At 38.1% G+C, this 16,749-nt stretch overlaps 1 protein-coding gene across 3 annotated transcripts; it reads left to right on the top strand.

The window, feature by feature from the left end:
* The first annotated feature begins 3,174 nt into the window (after positions 1-3,174).
* On the top strand, positions 3,175-12,476 carry LOC140755071 (chymotrypsin-like elastase family member 2A). 3 transcript variants are annotated; one of them, XM_073090263.1, is made up of 8 exons: positions 3,175-3,244; positions 3,639-3,746; positions 5,053-5,235; positions 7,030-7,258; positions 8,154-8,263; positions 8,927-9,097; positions 9,841-10,000; positions 11,011-12,476. In XM_073090263.1, exons 2-8 carry the CDS (start codon positions 3,717-3,719, stop codon positions 11,244-11,246), a joined length of 1,119 nt encoding a protein of 372 aa, XP_072946364.1. In that variant the 5' UTR covers positions 3,175-3,244; positions 3,639-3,716; the 3' UTR covers positions 11,247-12,476. The 3 variants fall into 3 exon arrangements, with proteins under 3 accessions (XP_072946364.1, XP_072946363.1, XP_072946362.1); XM_073090262.1 differs by lacking the exon at positions 3,175-3,244 and adding an exon at positions 3,444-3,501; XM_073090261.1 differs by lacking the exon at positions 3,175-3,244 and having other exon boundaries at positions 3,522-3,746.
* The last annotated feature ends 4,273 nt before the right edge of the window (positions 12,477-16,749 follow it).

Here is a 16,749-nt window from a genome sequence, read left to right on the forward strand (position 1 = left end):
TATGGATATAATTGAATAAAATATTATTATACATTCCTTATTATTTTATTTGATATTGGCGACGAGATGTCAAATGAACTAAAAAACAATAAGGAAATACGAGCCACATTACGTGGGTTAATGAAACGAACCGAAAATTACATTTCGGGAATAGAAAAAATTGACATTGAAGAAATAAATATACGACTGAATTCTTTACAAGAAATTTTGAACAAATTCTACGCGATTCAAGAAAAAATTGAATGGCTTACAGAAGAAGAAAATTTAGAAGAGGAAATAAAATACAGGTACGAATTTGAAGAAATATATACAAAGCTAAAATTTAAATTTTTGAATGTACAAAAAGAAAATAATCGGCTAATACCTGAATGTTCTTTTATATCAGCAAGAGCGGAAGTTTATTTGATAAACTGTTAACTGTCAAGGCACGCTTGAGACGTACACCTAATACAAAAGAGTTATCACCTTATCAGTTAATGTTCGGCAGAGAGGTAAGAACCTATATGCATGCCTTATTTAAGAAATCCGCCCCACTATCCAGATTACATTACAATGCACCGCCAACGCAGGAGTTCGGACAAGGTGATAAGGTACAAGTCCGCAGTTACACCAACCCAAGAGTTAAATGGGAGTTCGGAGTCGTCATCCGAAGATTAGGTAGACTCCATTATGAAGTCAGAACTGAAAATGGCATACTGGTGCGCCGTCACCTTGACCAAATGCTGCCGGCGCCCCTGGTGGTGTAAGTGAAAATAGCGGTGGAGGACTGTTGGATATCAAGTCTCCAGGCAACCGAGTTGTTGACTGTCAATAGAAAAATATGGATATACTCGTAATTGAATAAAGTATTATTTTACATTCCTTATTATTTTATTTGATAACCTTCATTCGTCAACTTGAACACAGATGGCAGTAATACACATTTTTTTATAATCCGTGCAGAAATCTTAAAATTGCGTGAAGTATATTTTATATTCCCATTATAAAATTCAAAATTATATTACCATATTATCCAAATAATATGTTTTATCAACATAAGCTATGTTGAATTCTGGATTGATAAAATAACGTAAAAGAGTGTTTGTTATTAAGCTATTGCATAGCTTTTATCGCGGGCTTTGAGCGCGGCGACCGAATCGAGAAATTCCGTAACGAAAATAAGTAACACCTTTCAACAACTCGGTTGCCTGGAGACTTGATATCCAACTATCAAGTCTCCAGGCAATCGAGTTGTTGACTGTCAATAGAAAAATATGGATATAATTGAATAAAGTATTATTTTACATTCCTTATTATTTTATTTGATATTGGCGACGAGATGTCGAATGAACTAAAAAACAATAAGGAAATACGAGCCACATTACGTGGGTTAATGAAACGAACCGAAAATTACATTTCGGGAATAGAAAAAATTGACATTGAAGAAATAAATATACGACTGAATTCTTTACAAGAAATTTTGAACAAATTCTACGCGATTCAAGAAAAAATTGAATGGCTTACAGAAGAAGAAAATTTAGAAGAGGAAATAAAATACAGGTACGAATTTGAAGAAATATATACAAAGCTAAAATTTAAATTTTTGAATGTACAAAAAGAAAATAATCGGCTAATACCTGAATGTTCTTTTATATCAGCAAGAGCGGAAGTTTATTTGATAAACTGTTAACTGTCAAGGCACGCTTGAGACGTACACCTAATACAAAAGAGTTATCACCTTATCAGTTAATGTTCGGCAGAGATACCTATATGCATGCCTTATTTAAGAAATCCGCCCCACTATCCAGATTACATTACAATGCACCGCCAACGCAGGAGTTCGAACAAGGTGATAAGGTACAAGTCCGCAGTTACACCAACCCAAGAGTTAAATGGGAGTTCGGAGTCGTCCCGAAGATTAGGTAGACTCCATTATGAAGTCAGAACTGAAAATGGCATACTGGTGCGCCGTCACCTTGACCAAATGCTGCCGGCGCCCCTGGTGGTGTAAGTGAAAATAGCGGTGGAGGACTGTTGGATATCAAGTCTCCAGGCAACCGAGTTGTTGACTGTCAATAGAAAAATATGGATATACTCGTAATTGAATAAAGTATTATTTTACATTCCTTATTATTTTATTTGATAACCTTCATTCGTCAACTTGAACACAGATGGCAGTAATACACATTTTTTTATAATCCGTGCAGAAATCTTAAAATTGCGTGAAGTATATTTTATATTCCCATTATAAAATTCAAAATTATATTACCATATTATCCAAATAATATGTTTTATCAACATAAGTTATGTTGAATTCTGGATTGATAAAATAACGTAAAAGAGTGTTTGTTATTTTTAAACGTACAATTACAACTGACAGACTTGACAGCACAAAATCAAAAGGCCATTATGATTTATGGTACAAATAATTCGTGTACAAAGTGTTTTAAATATGAATAAACAAAGTGCATTTATTAATGAAAAATGCGATGTACCTGTAACATTCGGCCAAATGTCACAGGCACATCGCATTGATCCATTTATATTGCTGGTTGTTAATACTTTATGTCACTTATTAAATACTTTTCTATTTTATATTTCAGAATGTTCAGTCTTGCTTGGAGTTATGAAATGTCAGCTGATATTTGCAATGTCTTATATAATGGAGATATGATAAAATAGTGGATAAAGATGTATTAATGTAAATGTTGATGATTATGGAAGAAGATATTGTATTTCTGGAATTCCTTCTGAGCGTTTTCATAGCATAAAAAATGCTATGCAATAGCTTTACCGCGGCAGTCTCCGAGTGCCACACGTATTTTCTCCTCTCAGAATGAGAAGGATGAGGCCGTAGTCCAACGCACTAGCCAAGAGCGTATTGGTAGCCTTTCCATGAAAGTAATAATTTATTTAATTCGCATATGAACCTAATCTTATCAAAGCGTAATAAAGACAGATTATATTTTCACAATAAATTTACTATTATAATACTAATAATACGTAACGCTACCTGCGCTGAATAATACATTGAACTGAAATAAATGAAAATTTAGTAGATTCATACTTGGTCAGTTATATTTTTAACGCACCGGACTAAGCTTATAATATGAAAACGTTAGGTTGACTATTTTTTCCTGTCACAGTCCTTCCTTGGGTAGGCCAACTTGTTTACCTGTCCATACCCGCTTACCCAAGCGTTGTGAGAGGAAAGGAATAGTCAACCTAACATTTGCATATTCTATAGGCTTCATACTTTCGATTGGTATGTAATTTGTCCATAAATCAGACCAGTGAAATGTTTAAGAAAAAGAATTGCAAAAAAATCATATTCTGGACTGAAATTTGCACCCATTTGCAATATTATTATCGATTTATTTTCATATCATGGTCATCTTATATCGGAATCTTAGAATAATTTATGGTCTAAGATTCCGTTCGCGAAATCTATTCTGAACCGTAAACCTGAGTTGAAAAGATGTTTCTTATCATGACATTATGTTCTCAAGATTGCTTCAATAAGTTAGTAGTGTTATCACTTTGGTTGTGACTGGTGTGTGTAATAGTGAAGTGACATGAAAAAAACTATGAAGTTCTTAATTTTATTAATTGTGGTAAATCTTACGAGTATTTCATGTTACTCCTTATGTGGTTCTCAGATAACGGGTGAACGTATTTCGGGGGATAAGTACCTCGTTACCGTTGATTTGGATCTACGGAATGGAACATCCCTTATAATGACGTTTAATACGGAAGTCAATATCAATGTAAGTTTTTTCTTTTTTGTTTTCCGTCTTACATGACATAGGACACCGTAGGCGAACCTTTATGCATCAACGTGTCATTTTTTCTAACCTCTCCGACGGTCATGGTGTAATTTACGCGGAACAATACCGACATGTGCAGTTAAGTGGTCTAAAAACAACACGAAATCGAAGAAAACGTGTGGAGAAATATCGTTTCTTTCGTAAATGCTCTAAAACTTAATTTTTTTTTATATTTTTCGAACACGAAAATGGATGAGAGTGACAATTTCAAATGTCAAAGCTGGTTACATATTTTTGTTAGTAGTGAACAATCTTTACTAATCTATGACCACACGCTTCAGAGTCGTACCACAAAGAGTTCTACCGCCTTAACAAGGAATCTAGCCGTATCCAAAGTTTCTTCTAATTTTGAGAAGAAACTGTGAGGCTTATATAACTCCATTTTGGTGACGCAAATGAAGCTGGGTCATCTAAAAGATGGGATTTTTTAATAACGTGTCGTATTTTAAGTTTTCGTATTATTAAAATACATGAACGTAATTTGCCAAATTAATTGATAGTCTTTTGACCTTTCGAGATAACGCTTATACACACCAACGTATAAATAAATATTATTAAACTGTTACAGATTAATCGAATAGCTGTTAAAATTATACAAAATATATATTTTATATAGTACTAGAAGTGACCGCGGCTTCGCCCGCGTTTTAAAAACACACAACTGATTTTTTTTACCTTCATTGGAATGATAGTGGCGCTATTGGTCGTAACAACTCAGAAATCTTCGTGGGCTCATGCACAACAATTTTGCTAAAGATCCTCACATGATCGATTGCATAATTTACGATTCTATAAAGGACATACAGCCAAACATTCACTTTATATATATAGATTGAGATAGCGTCAATTACTACCTGTGAAAGGTATGCGATCACACATACCGCCATTCTTCCGCCGGAGTCGCTGGCCGGGTGATTCGCCCTGCTTTTAGTCGCCTCTTACAGGCGTTTGCTTATTTGTTTACGTATTTGCCCATACATTTCCAACCAGCGCCCCTAGCGGATTGTATCAGAACTGATTCGAATAATAGTATGGGAAATACGTAAACAAAAACAAAAAGTCATTTTTGTAAAAAAACGTCAAAACTCATACTAAGTGTACTGCTCGCAACAACTTCAGAGCGGACTAGCAGTTTGGCGCGGACTATATAAAGTGCTATAAAATGATGGAAATTATTTTGTCAATTATCGTTTAGAAGCTGTTTAAGAAATAACCGTTTTTTAATAGCAAACAAAATTTATTTCAGGTTGGAAAATCGGTATTTGATCAAACAGCACATAAATTGTGGGGAACATTCAAAGTATTGCGTGTTACTTACGAAGGCATTTACGACAGTACATTTGAGGTATATCCAACGATTGCTGGAGTCCAACCCGTCATTGAAAGTATGTCCATAGACAATGAACAATACTGCAGGAATTATGCAATGGTAAGAAATATCTTTTTATAAAATAAAAGTTGCAAACGCATGACACTTTTTAGGGTTCCGTACCCAAAAGGTAAAAAACGCCACCCTATTGCAAGGCGTCCGCTATCTGTCCGTCTGTCCCAGGAGTATCTCTGGAACTGTATTAGACAGAAATTTGTTATTTTTATAAAATATGTATGACGGTGTAAGCAGTGACAGCCTAATTGCCTATCGGTAATAGCTTATCGGTCTCTCGATCGAGGGGTCCGAGGTTCAATTACCAGGCATGCACCTCTGATTTTTCGTTATGTGCGTATTAGAAATTAATTATTAGTTGCTTAAACGGTAAAGGAATATATCGTGAGGAAACCTGCACTCTTGAGAGATTTATATCTAAAAGGTATGTGATGTCTACCAAGCGCACTTGGCCAGCTCGGTGGATTATGGCATAATCCTTCTCGCCTAATTCTGAGACCCGTACCCAGCAGTGGAACAATATTGGGTTGATGATAATGATGATGATGATGATGATGTATAACGGTGGCAGCTATAACAAAAAATACGAAAAATAAGAATAGCTTAAAAATGGGGGTCGCCATACAATAAACGGTTATTTTCGGCGTTTTTAGCTTTATCTAATGAACCGTAAGTGATAGATAGTTCACATTTTCACAATACATTTACTTCAATGGCTACTATGATAACAAAGAAATACTAAAAATAAAAAATAAATGAAAATTATATGGTACGCAACCCTCGGTGCACGACGGCTCACACTTGGTGCTTTTCGAAAACTGATAAATGGAGCACTCCACGCTTTTTTCACAATTATACTATTTACTGTCCCTTAATTGATTCCTAGATTGAAAATTATCTTCTGCTTTTTAGTTGATTTTATCATAAAAGCGTGTTTTTTAGTTTTCTAAACTATATTTATTATTATTTTCAACAATACTTTGTTATATGACACAACAATAGATGGCGTTGGGGTGATGAAAAATAACACGTAAACAACATAATATAATATAATTAAAATAACTATATTTAAATATGTTTTATGGTTCTTATTTGTATTTATTATAATACCAGTTATAGTAGTAATCGGATTGTAAAATTTTCAACCGTCTTCCTAATGCGGTTTAATAGTTAGATCGAAAAATGCCGAAAAAATCCGGTTTGTTGTATGGACCTTTAATATTCAACTTTATTTTATTTTTAGTATTTGTTGTTATAGAGGCCACCGTTATGCATCCTCTGTTTCATGTGTCTATCTATTACGGTTCCGGAGATATAGCCCTGTGACAGACGGACAGACGGACAGACAGCGAAGTCTTAGTAATAGGGGTCCGTTTTTACTCTTTGGGTACGGAAACCTAAAAATGAAATAAATGTTAGTTTAATACATGATTCTGAAGTCGGCGCCAAATATATATATTTCATTGGATCACGACGTACACAGCATAAAATAACACAGATAAAGTATATTTTATAAGTGGTTAAGAAACGCGACCTCTCGATCGAGGGGTTCGAGGTTCAAATCCCAGGCACGCACCTCTGATTTTCAAATTTATGTGCGTATTATAAATCATTTATCACTTGCTTTAACGGTGAAGGAAAACATCGTGAGGAAACCTGAACCTGAGAGATTAAAAAAAAATCTGAAAGGTTTGTGAAGTCTACCAATACGCACTTGGCCAGCGCGGTGGACTATGGTCTAATCCTTCGCATTCTGAGGGGAGACCCGTGCCCAGCAGTGGGACAGTAATGGGTTGATGATTATGATGCTAAAAGGTGCAATTATGATATCCATTTCAGGTGTATACCGGTCATATAGGCAGAAGAAAACCAATTGTTACAGACGTGATTTTAACACCGGAGGAGGAATGTGGCAAACGAAAGATGGAGTATACCGAGTTGGTCTTCTATGGCGAGTCCACCAAGCCAGGGGATTGGCCTTGGCACGTAGCTATATTTAAAAAAAGTTATGCCCAAAAAACGTATGCGTGTGGCGGTACACTAATAACAAGAAATATTGTTCTCACAGGTAAAATGTCTGAATCTTTTGGTGACTGATTTATGTGGACGAAAAATTCACTTGTTTTTTAAAATAATTATACCTAAACAATGAGGCTAACGGGCTACCTGATGGAAAGCAGTAACCGTCACCTATGGACATTTGCAATACCAGAGGAGTCGCCAATGCATCGCCGGCTTTGGAGGAGAGCTCTTTTTACAACATTTATGAAGAGCCTAATGTCATGGTTGAACCATTTACATCTGTAATCAACCCCAGATAAGATTTCTACCTGAGGTGGTGGATGCTTTGTGGGTCGATTCCGGCGGCACCACTGCCACTCCTGTTTCTGCCTTATAACAGCGGTGTTAAGCACTCCTGTGTTCTGGTTTGAAGGGTGTGGTGAGGGAGACTTACTTTCCCGAAGCATTCCAGCTTTCCTTAGTGGTAGCGGCGCATCTGTGACCGACCTCAGCTAGGAAACTAATCTTATCTGGGGTTGATTACAGATTGTCATGGGCGGCAGCAGCCGTTACCGCCATGTGGATAGCATGCTCGTCTGCTAATCCTATTAATATTATAAAAAAAATTCAGCCATGCTTTGGTACCGCTAAGCTGGAACGTCTCGCATAAGAGACTCCATCTTCTCCCACTGTCTAATACTTGTTACGGATTAATTGAGGACTCGCGTGGTGGAGCGGCCACTACACCGGTCTGACACGCAGTGGGTTTCGGGTTCCATCCCCAGCGCAACATATATCTCAAAGACTAATTTATATATTTGTACTGGATCTGGTTAAAGAGACGATTACACGTCTCTGTGTCCACGGCAACCACGACACACCTAGTGTGTCGAAAAAAACTCTTAGTGTGGGATTGTCTCTATAAGGACGCGTTATTTTAAAGGGTTATTGTAATTTTTCAGCGGGGCATTGCGTCACGACAATCAACGCACCTGACTCTCCTAGTAACCTGGCCGTGGTTCTAGGCAAACACACTATTACTCATGATGAAGCTACATCGCAAGAAAGAGATGTAAGTACCTACTAAATTGAAGAACCCTTTATTGTTCCACTTCAGTTGTACCTACGCTACAGCTATGTCTGCTTAACAACCGCTTTTTAAGCCTGTGTTCTGGTTTGAAGGGTGGGTCAGGGGATACATACCTTTTCCGAGGCATTTTAGCTTAGTCCTCAAGGGTAGCGGCGCATCTGTGGCTGACTTTAGGAAGGAATCTTATCTTATATGGGGTTGATTACAGATATCCATGGGCGGTGCTAGCCACCTACCAACCGGACTGCATGCTCGTCTGCTACTCCTATAATATAAAAAAAAAACCTCATTAATTTATACATTGACATTAACCTTCAATGGCATGGCATGCATTCAGAAACATATTTCATATAAAAGAACAAGTCGACCCACCCTGCCGCTACCCCTAAAGACTACACTGGAATGACTCGCAAAAGTATGCTGCCCCTACCACACCCTTCAAACCAGAACACAGTAGCGCTTAACACTGCTGTTTTTAGGCAGAAATAGGTGTGGCGGTGATGCCGCTGGAGTCGAACCACAAAGGTTCCTACCACCTTCAAAAGTCAAGATATTGTATAGAATATGTTATTTCATTTGACACCTTCAATGTACTAGATATAAATGATGCCTTTTCATATATTTTTATTTTTATTTTTATTTTAGGTACATTCAGTAATAGTCCACGAAAACTTTCGGACACCTAAATATACGGATAATGATATAGCCTTACTGAAACTGAAAACTGAAGCAAGTTACAATAATTATGTGCAACCAGCTTGCATTTGGTACGATGGAGCTTACGACAAGCTACCAACCAGCAGAATTATGGGTTCTGTAAGTTTAAAAAATATAACTACAGACTAATTCTCTATAAAAACAAAAAATCCGATAGCTTAGAAATATAATTTATATAGTTAATAATATATGAGCAGCAGCAACATGCAACTGATGTTAAGTGGCTACTGTCGCCCATGTACATCCGTAATCAACCACAGATAGCATTGGATATTACTGAGGTCGGCGACAGATGCTTCGCTACGCTAAGCTGGAACGCTTCGGAAAAGTCTGTGTACCTTACTACACCCTTCAAACCAGAGCACAGCAGCGTTTAAAACTGCTGTTATTAAGTAGAAATAGGTATGGTGGTGGTGCCGCCGGTGTCAATAATCTCAAAAGTATGAAAATCGAAATACTAGAGTTATTTACGATTATAAAAATCGTGTTTTTCCATTTTACAGTTAAAAAAGAAAACCTAATTTTTACTTTTAAATTTTCACAAATATCAGAGTAGTCGAATCATGTTCATATAAAATATATTATTAATTATTGTTCGACAAACTTTTCTGTGTGTGCCGGGGGCGCTACTGGCCATATATTTATCGTTACTATTTTTTAAGTTTGTATTTTTTTTAATTAACATAAAAACGAGGAAATTATTACTTGAGAAAATTGAGACACTTGTCATGAAGCTGGCAACAAATTATTGTTTCTGAAAGTTACCATGCCATGCCTTGAAATTATGATAGTTTTAAATTTTTTTGGTTTCACAATAAAAAAAATGTTTTTTGGTGTTTTAGGTGGTAGGTTGGGGACTAGATGAGACATTCAATCTGTCACCAGAGCTGAGGCATGCAACCATGCCAGAGGTTTCTTTTACGGATTGTGTTATGAAAAAACCCACATTCTACGCATTGATGTTGAGTAACAGCACAAAATTCTGCGCTGGATGGGGTAACGGTAAGTTTTATATAATTTATTAACAGTATTAGCGGTCCAGGGCATGCATGCCTGCCTAATACTGACTATAACCTAACCCAATCCTGGTAGTCCTAGCAGATGAGTAGATAAAACTACCTACCTTGCCTTCCAAGCCAATCTGCAGACTCGAATCGTGTCAGGAGTGTGTACAGGGGTGCTGCCACAAAGTTCAAAGAAGTACGGCTTGGTCTTCTTGAGGAGTAGTCTGCACTTCACACGCGGCACATGCGGTAGCACGGCCGGTTCACGTGGAAAAGGATTGAGAGGGCACGTACAGAACGTCTGTACGATCTCGCCGAGCGCAAGACGACGACTGGTCGCAAGAAGCGACATTGAACGACACTTCGTTGATATTTTTACATCTACCCACTTACAGTTGAAGCATTGATAGCGTGATTTTAAGTCGGCCTTTCGATTGAGGGTTCGAGGTTCGAATTTCAGGCACGCTTTTGATTTTTCAAAGTTAAGTGCGTTTTGGATATTAGTTATAGCTTGCTTTAACGGTAAAGGAAAACACTGTGAAGTGAACCTGCATACCTGAGAGTTCCTTAAAAAATGTATGTGAATTCTACTAATACGCATTTGGCCAGCGTGGTGGACTATGGCTTAACTATTCTCATTCTGAGAGGAGACCCGTGCCCAGTGGGGACAGTATTGACGACGACGAAATATTTTGAAGGTGGTAGAACCCTTTGTGGTTCGACTCTGGCAGCACCACCGCCACATCTACTCGTATTTCTGCCTTATAACAGCAGTGTTAAACGCTCATGTATTCTGGTTTGAAGGGTGTGGTAAGGGAGACATACTTTTTTGAGGCGTTCCGAGGAGCTTAGTCCTCAGGGCGGAGCATCTGTGATCGACCTGAGGTAGGAAAATCTAATCCTATCTGGGGTTGATTACAGGTGTCTATGGGCGGTAGTAGCCACTTACCATTAGGTGGACTGCATGCTCGTCTGCTACTCATATATTATAAAAAGCTTATATTTCAGGCACATCAGCTTGCAATGGAGACAGTGGAGGCGGCTACTTTGTGTTCGTGCCCGACGTAGCAAAGAACTCATCCCCTACTGCCACAGGAGCGTGGTACGTTAAGGGAATAATCTCTGTCGCGGTTGCCAAGGAAAACGTTGGAGTGTGTGACCCTGACTACTATGTACTGTTCACAGACATATCGAAATATAAGGACTGGATACGAAAACATGCGGATATTATTACTCGTACCTAAGTGAACTAAGCTAGCCCGTCTTAAAGATAAGGTATAAACTGAAAAATAACATGTATGTAAATAAAGTTTGTTTTGCAAAGCTCCGGTGATATACAATAAAATACCAAAAACTATACGGCATAGATATAAGTGACAATCAAAACTTTGAAAATAAACATAGTTCAAAAAACTAATAATTGTGGAAAAAGTGTTGGGCCCTTTTCGAACCTGATAAATGGAGCACCCCACGCTTTTTCACAATTATACTATTTACTGTTCCTTAATTGATTCTTAGATTGAAAATGATATTCTACTTTTTAGTTTATTTTATCATAAAAGCGTGTTTTAAATTTTTTTGAACTTTATTTATTTTATTAATTTTTAGTATTTGTTGTTATAGCGACCACCATTATGCATTATCTGTAAAAATATTCAAGTGTCTATCAATTACGGTTTAAGAGATAAAGCCCTGTGACACACGAACAGACAGCGGAGGGTTTCGTTTTACCCTTAGAGTACGGAATCCTAAGAATCTTTCTACAAAAGGGAATTATAGATATGTTTCAAAACATTTGAGTCATAGGGAAATAACATTATTATTTTTAAAACTAAAATAATCACGCTATAACAGTTATTGAAACTAAAAAGCAACAATTGTTGTAATCTAGTAATTTTGCGATGAACTTTCTCTAAGGCGCTCTAACAAACTCGCCTCGAAATTCGTTAATCCTGAGGACGTTGATAAGGACAATGGTACAAATTTTTTATAATCGTGTATTGTCATCGGTGTTTGATGATTCTTCAAAATTTTGAATTAAAGTGAACGTTCAAAGTGGATAGAAATCGGGTTCAAAGATTCCGTTACTTGTTACATACATACTACCCAAGCTAATAATAGCGTGTTAAAAACTGCCTGAGTGTTGGCTACTATTGCACGAGTAATACTGACATATTTACTGTTCCTACATTGATTCCTAGATTGAAAATTATTTTCTAGTTAGTTAGTTAGTTAGAATATATTTTTTAGTTGATTTTATCATAAAAACATGTTTTTTAGTTTTTAAACTATATTTATTTTTAATTAATCTCTGTTAATCTTTCAAAAAACATTCGAACTTAGTCCTCACTAAATGACTTACCATTACATGGACAAGCACGTTTACCTCTAATTACCTCTAATTTGTAAGAAATTACTTATGACACTAATTATTAAGTTTTGTACACAATATTTTTTCAATATACCATTGTGTAATCTGGTCGAAAGTGGTAAAAAAAAAGTTGAATAATTCGACTGTATTTTTTAATGAAAATATACATATTACTCCAGTACCATAACATTTATTTCATTTGTACATATATCATGTATGTATATAAACTACTCGTACTACCGTCTACACCTCTAGTTACTGTCAGGTAGCCTCATAATAACCAAATGGTGCATAGGTACTTGACGAAAACCACACAGAAGAGACGCCAGACACGGTGCCTTATTTGCGAAAAAAAATAGTGGTGCTGAGGCAATTTAACTTTGATACCTCGCTTAAAGATATAGAAGCTATACTCATTTTCAAAAAGAGGTATTACTTAAGCAAGTAATACCTCTTTTTGAAAATGAGCCCAGTAGCTGACGGTAAGTGGTATGCAGATGGACTGTAGTTAATATAAAATGCAATAAGTTCGACTTACCAGCTTATGCAATAAACTAAGAATGCAATTTGTAAATTTTGCAATTCCTACAACCTACAAACCTGGACACAGCTGCACATGACCTTGATCTTGATGTAATCGTTGATTAAGCGAGCAGTAATAGTGGCCGTCCTCAGCGCTTGGTGGAGAACTCCAGGATCTCCGATGGAATATAACTGGAGTCCTCCGAGCGCCATGCCCCAATCGGGCTCCGCCCTGTGGGAGTAGTTTACGCTCCTCCCATACACCTGGTGTTTACAATGGTACACCGTCGTCCTTCCCGAGGTTGCTTACTGGACGGTTCGAGCTCCCACTCTTGCCGCCCGCAACTCCAGAAGCCTTTTAAGCCTTATTGTCGCCTCTTACGGCAGGCGGAGGATACCGTAGCTCTATTCTAGTCCCGAGACTATGGGGACAGAGGGTTCCGTACCCAAAAGGTGAAAACGGAACCCTATTACTAATCCCCCGCTGCCTGTCCGTCTGTCGAAGGGCTCAATCTCTTAAACCGTAATTTATATTTTCCATAACTCGACCACGCAGACACGGGTCGTACCTGCCGAAGAATTGTATAAAAAATATGATTTTCTATAATACGACACGATAAATGTTTGTGGTTATAAATGAAGCCTAATCTTTAAAGTGATTAACATATTAGATTTGTTGCGATTGTCATAAATGTCCTCTTATGTCCAGTATGGGTGGAGGTAGTAAACATGTTTTGTAATAGATGGTCGCTAAGAGCGTTTGTCCACCGCCGCCGTCACAGGACCGTCATCAAGAATGAGATAATGGCGCCGAAGTAGCGGTACATACATTTACTATAGCCGTCAAAGTAAAGTCGGTCCGAAATAATCTCGTCCTCGATGACGGTGCGGTGACGGCGGTGGTGGACAAACGCCCTAAGGCTCAATTATTTTGGAGCTTGTATGTGCAAAGCATTGAGAGCGCGTTTAAGGAGACTAATTGATTGGTCTTTCTTTGTTTTTGACGAGGAGATCTTCGTTAAGTACCGACACTATAGGAACAACGCTGGGTTATCTGGGAGGTTTATTGCACTAAAATCCTCCGGTGGCCGTCCTAAGCGCTGCATAGAGGACTCCAGGATCTCCAAAGAAACGCAAGCGGGCTCCTCTAAGCGCGTTGCCCCGTCGGTGTCCGCCCTGATACGTATGAAGCTCGCCACTACATGTGGTGCCAATACCGCTACATGGTGTACGACGGTATGTTGCAACACATGCCGCCGTTCTTCCCGGGGACACTGGCCGGGCGGTTCGAGCTCCCACTTTAGCTTAGCTTTGCTTCGATCTTGCATACTCTTGAGCAACTTCATACATGGTAGTGAAAAGGTACCCTAAGGGCAATGAAATTAATAAATAGATGTGTTTAAGTTTTATGTATGGGAAGTTACTACCACTGTAAATATATAAATAGGTTTATCTTGTATATGGCTTGATAAGTATAAGGTATTGGCAAGGTAGCTGTTTCGAATTTAATTGTTAATAATAAATTAAATAATTAATTAACAAGACTTTAATTTAAGTACCCTAAAATAGGCCTAGAAATATTTCTACACTTATTCTAAGGACTAGACCTTGACAGTTTGAAGGTGGTGGAGCCACTATAATTACTCTTAGAGGTACCACCCCCACACCTATTTCAGGCGAATAACAGCGTTCTTAACCAAAGCTTTGTTGCTGGTACAAGAATGTGGTGAGAAAAACATACTTATGGGCTCGAACACAAAACTGCGATGCGACGCGATGCGAATTCGCAACGCAGAAAATTGCGATGCGAATTGCTGCGATGCGATATCGTGCGGCGTAGCGTCTCTCAGGGTGACCAACAACAACAACCACTGTGCGATGCGAATCAATTCGCAAGTTCTTGCGATGCGTCGAGGGAGCTCGCAGATTTTTGCGATGCGACGTCGCATCGCAGTTTTGTGTACGAACCCTATATGAGGAGTTCCAACTTAGTCTTCAGGGGTAGTAACCCGTCTGTAGCTAACCTCAAGTAGGAATCTAATCTTATCTGAATAGCTGCACTGTATACTCGTTTGCTACTTAATTACTATAAAAAACTATATACATAAAACAAAAATAAAACAATAAATATATAAAGGTAATGGCAAAAAATATAAACCACTGAGTTTCTTACCGGATCTTAGTTGAGGTCGCTTTCCAATCCGGTAGTACCTAACATAAAAACATTGCAACTGACAATTTGTATGTCTCCGCAGACCTTAAGCCTTACGTATATGCCAGCACTTACAAAACAAATTCTTTCATTTGATCTGAAGGTGGTAGATCCCTTGGTAGTTCGGCTCCTCAGAAGTAGCGGCGCATCGGTGGCCGAACTCAGGCAGGGATATCTAATCCTATCCGGGGTTCATTACAGATGTCCATGGGTGGTCGTAGCCACTTACCATCAGGTGGACTGCATGCTCATCTGCTACTCCTAGATTACAAAAAAATAAACCAAACAAATTTAAATGTAAAAGAAGAGCGTAGTGTATTTTATTTTATAAAATATGTTATTACTCAGTCTCAATTCGTGCTAGCGACTCAAATAAGGAAACTGGCTCCGGAAATTGCGGAAGGATGCACCGTACGTGCTGCATTTGCTTGTTATGTCTCGTCTGTAGTAGCTGTACATACAAAACTAGAATTACTGTTAGCGGCCCGGCAGAAGGTACGCCGGGCACGGACAAATTGTCGTGAACCTATATTCCCTTGGATGGGGTATCCTCATAGATTTAAGCGTGGACCGTAGGACACTGGTCAAGTACGAATTGGTTGACTTCACACACCTTTCAGAACTTTTTTTATATAGGACTGTCTTACGTGTTTTCCTTCACTTATAGCAAAAGATATATTTTTTTCACATAATTTTGGTCAAATATATAAAATCAAGGGCCTGAGATTTCCATACTTTCATATAGGCTATTACTACAGTAACCATAAACGCCTTCTACACTCACAGCCACACTAGGATTCCCTGTATCGTGGGCGCCATGTACACCCACATAGACGTATACACAAACACCCAGACCCAGAACAGATATTTAAATTCAACATTTAAATATCTGTCTAGCCGGGGATCGAACCCGGAACCCTTTGCGCATCAGACCGATATGGTGACAGCTCTGCCACGCGGGTAGTCATTGCGTATTACTGCTCGCTTAATCAACGATTACATCAAGATCAAGGTCATGTGCAGCTGTGTCCAGGTTTGTAGGTTGTAGGAATTGCAAAATTTACAAATTGCATTCTTAGTTTATTGCATAAGCTGGTAAGTCGAACTTATTGCATTTTATATTAACTACAGTCCATCTGCATACCACTTACCGTCAGCTACTGGGCTCATTTTCAAAAAGAGGTATTACTTAAGCAAGTAATACCTCTTTTACAATACAAAATTTTTAAAATCGTGTATTGTCATCGGTGTTTGATAATTCTTCAAAATTTTGAATTAAAGTGAACGTTCAAAGTGGATAGAAATCGGGTTCAAAGATTCCGTTACTTGTTACATACATACTACCCAAGCTAATAAAAGCGTGTTAAAAACTGCCTGAGTGTTGGCTACTATTGCACGAGTAATACTGACATATTTACTGTTCCTTCATTGATTCCTAGATTGAAAATTATTTTATATCACGGCGTGCGTAAATGGACGTTTTACGCACGCTTCGCGTGCGCAAAACCCCCATTTCCGACCCCGTAATATAAAATTTTATACAACACGCGGACGAAAAATGTTTTTCTGACTCGTGTGATTGCAGTCCTCGCCTGCGGCTCGGCCTGCAAACTCACACTTGTCAGAAAAAAATTTTTCGTCC

This window comes from Epargyreus clarus, unplaced genomic scaffold (assembly GCF_041222505.1).
Source record: "Epargyreus clarus isolate Ecla_fem2 unplaced genomic scaffold, WU_Ecla_fem_2.2 ptg000032l, whole genome shotgun sequence".
Classification (NCBI taxonomy): Eukaryota; Metazoa; Arthropoda; class Insecta; order Lepidoptera; family Hesperiidae; genus Epargyreus; species Epargyreus clarus.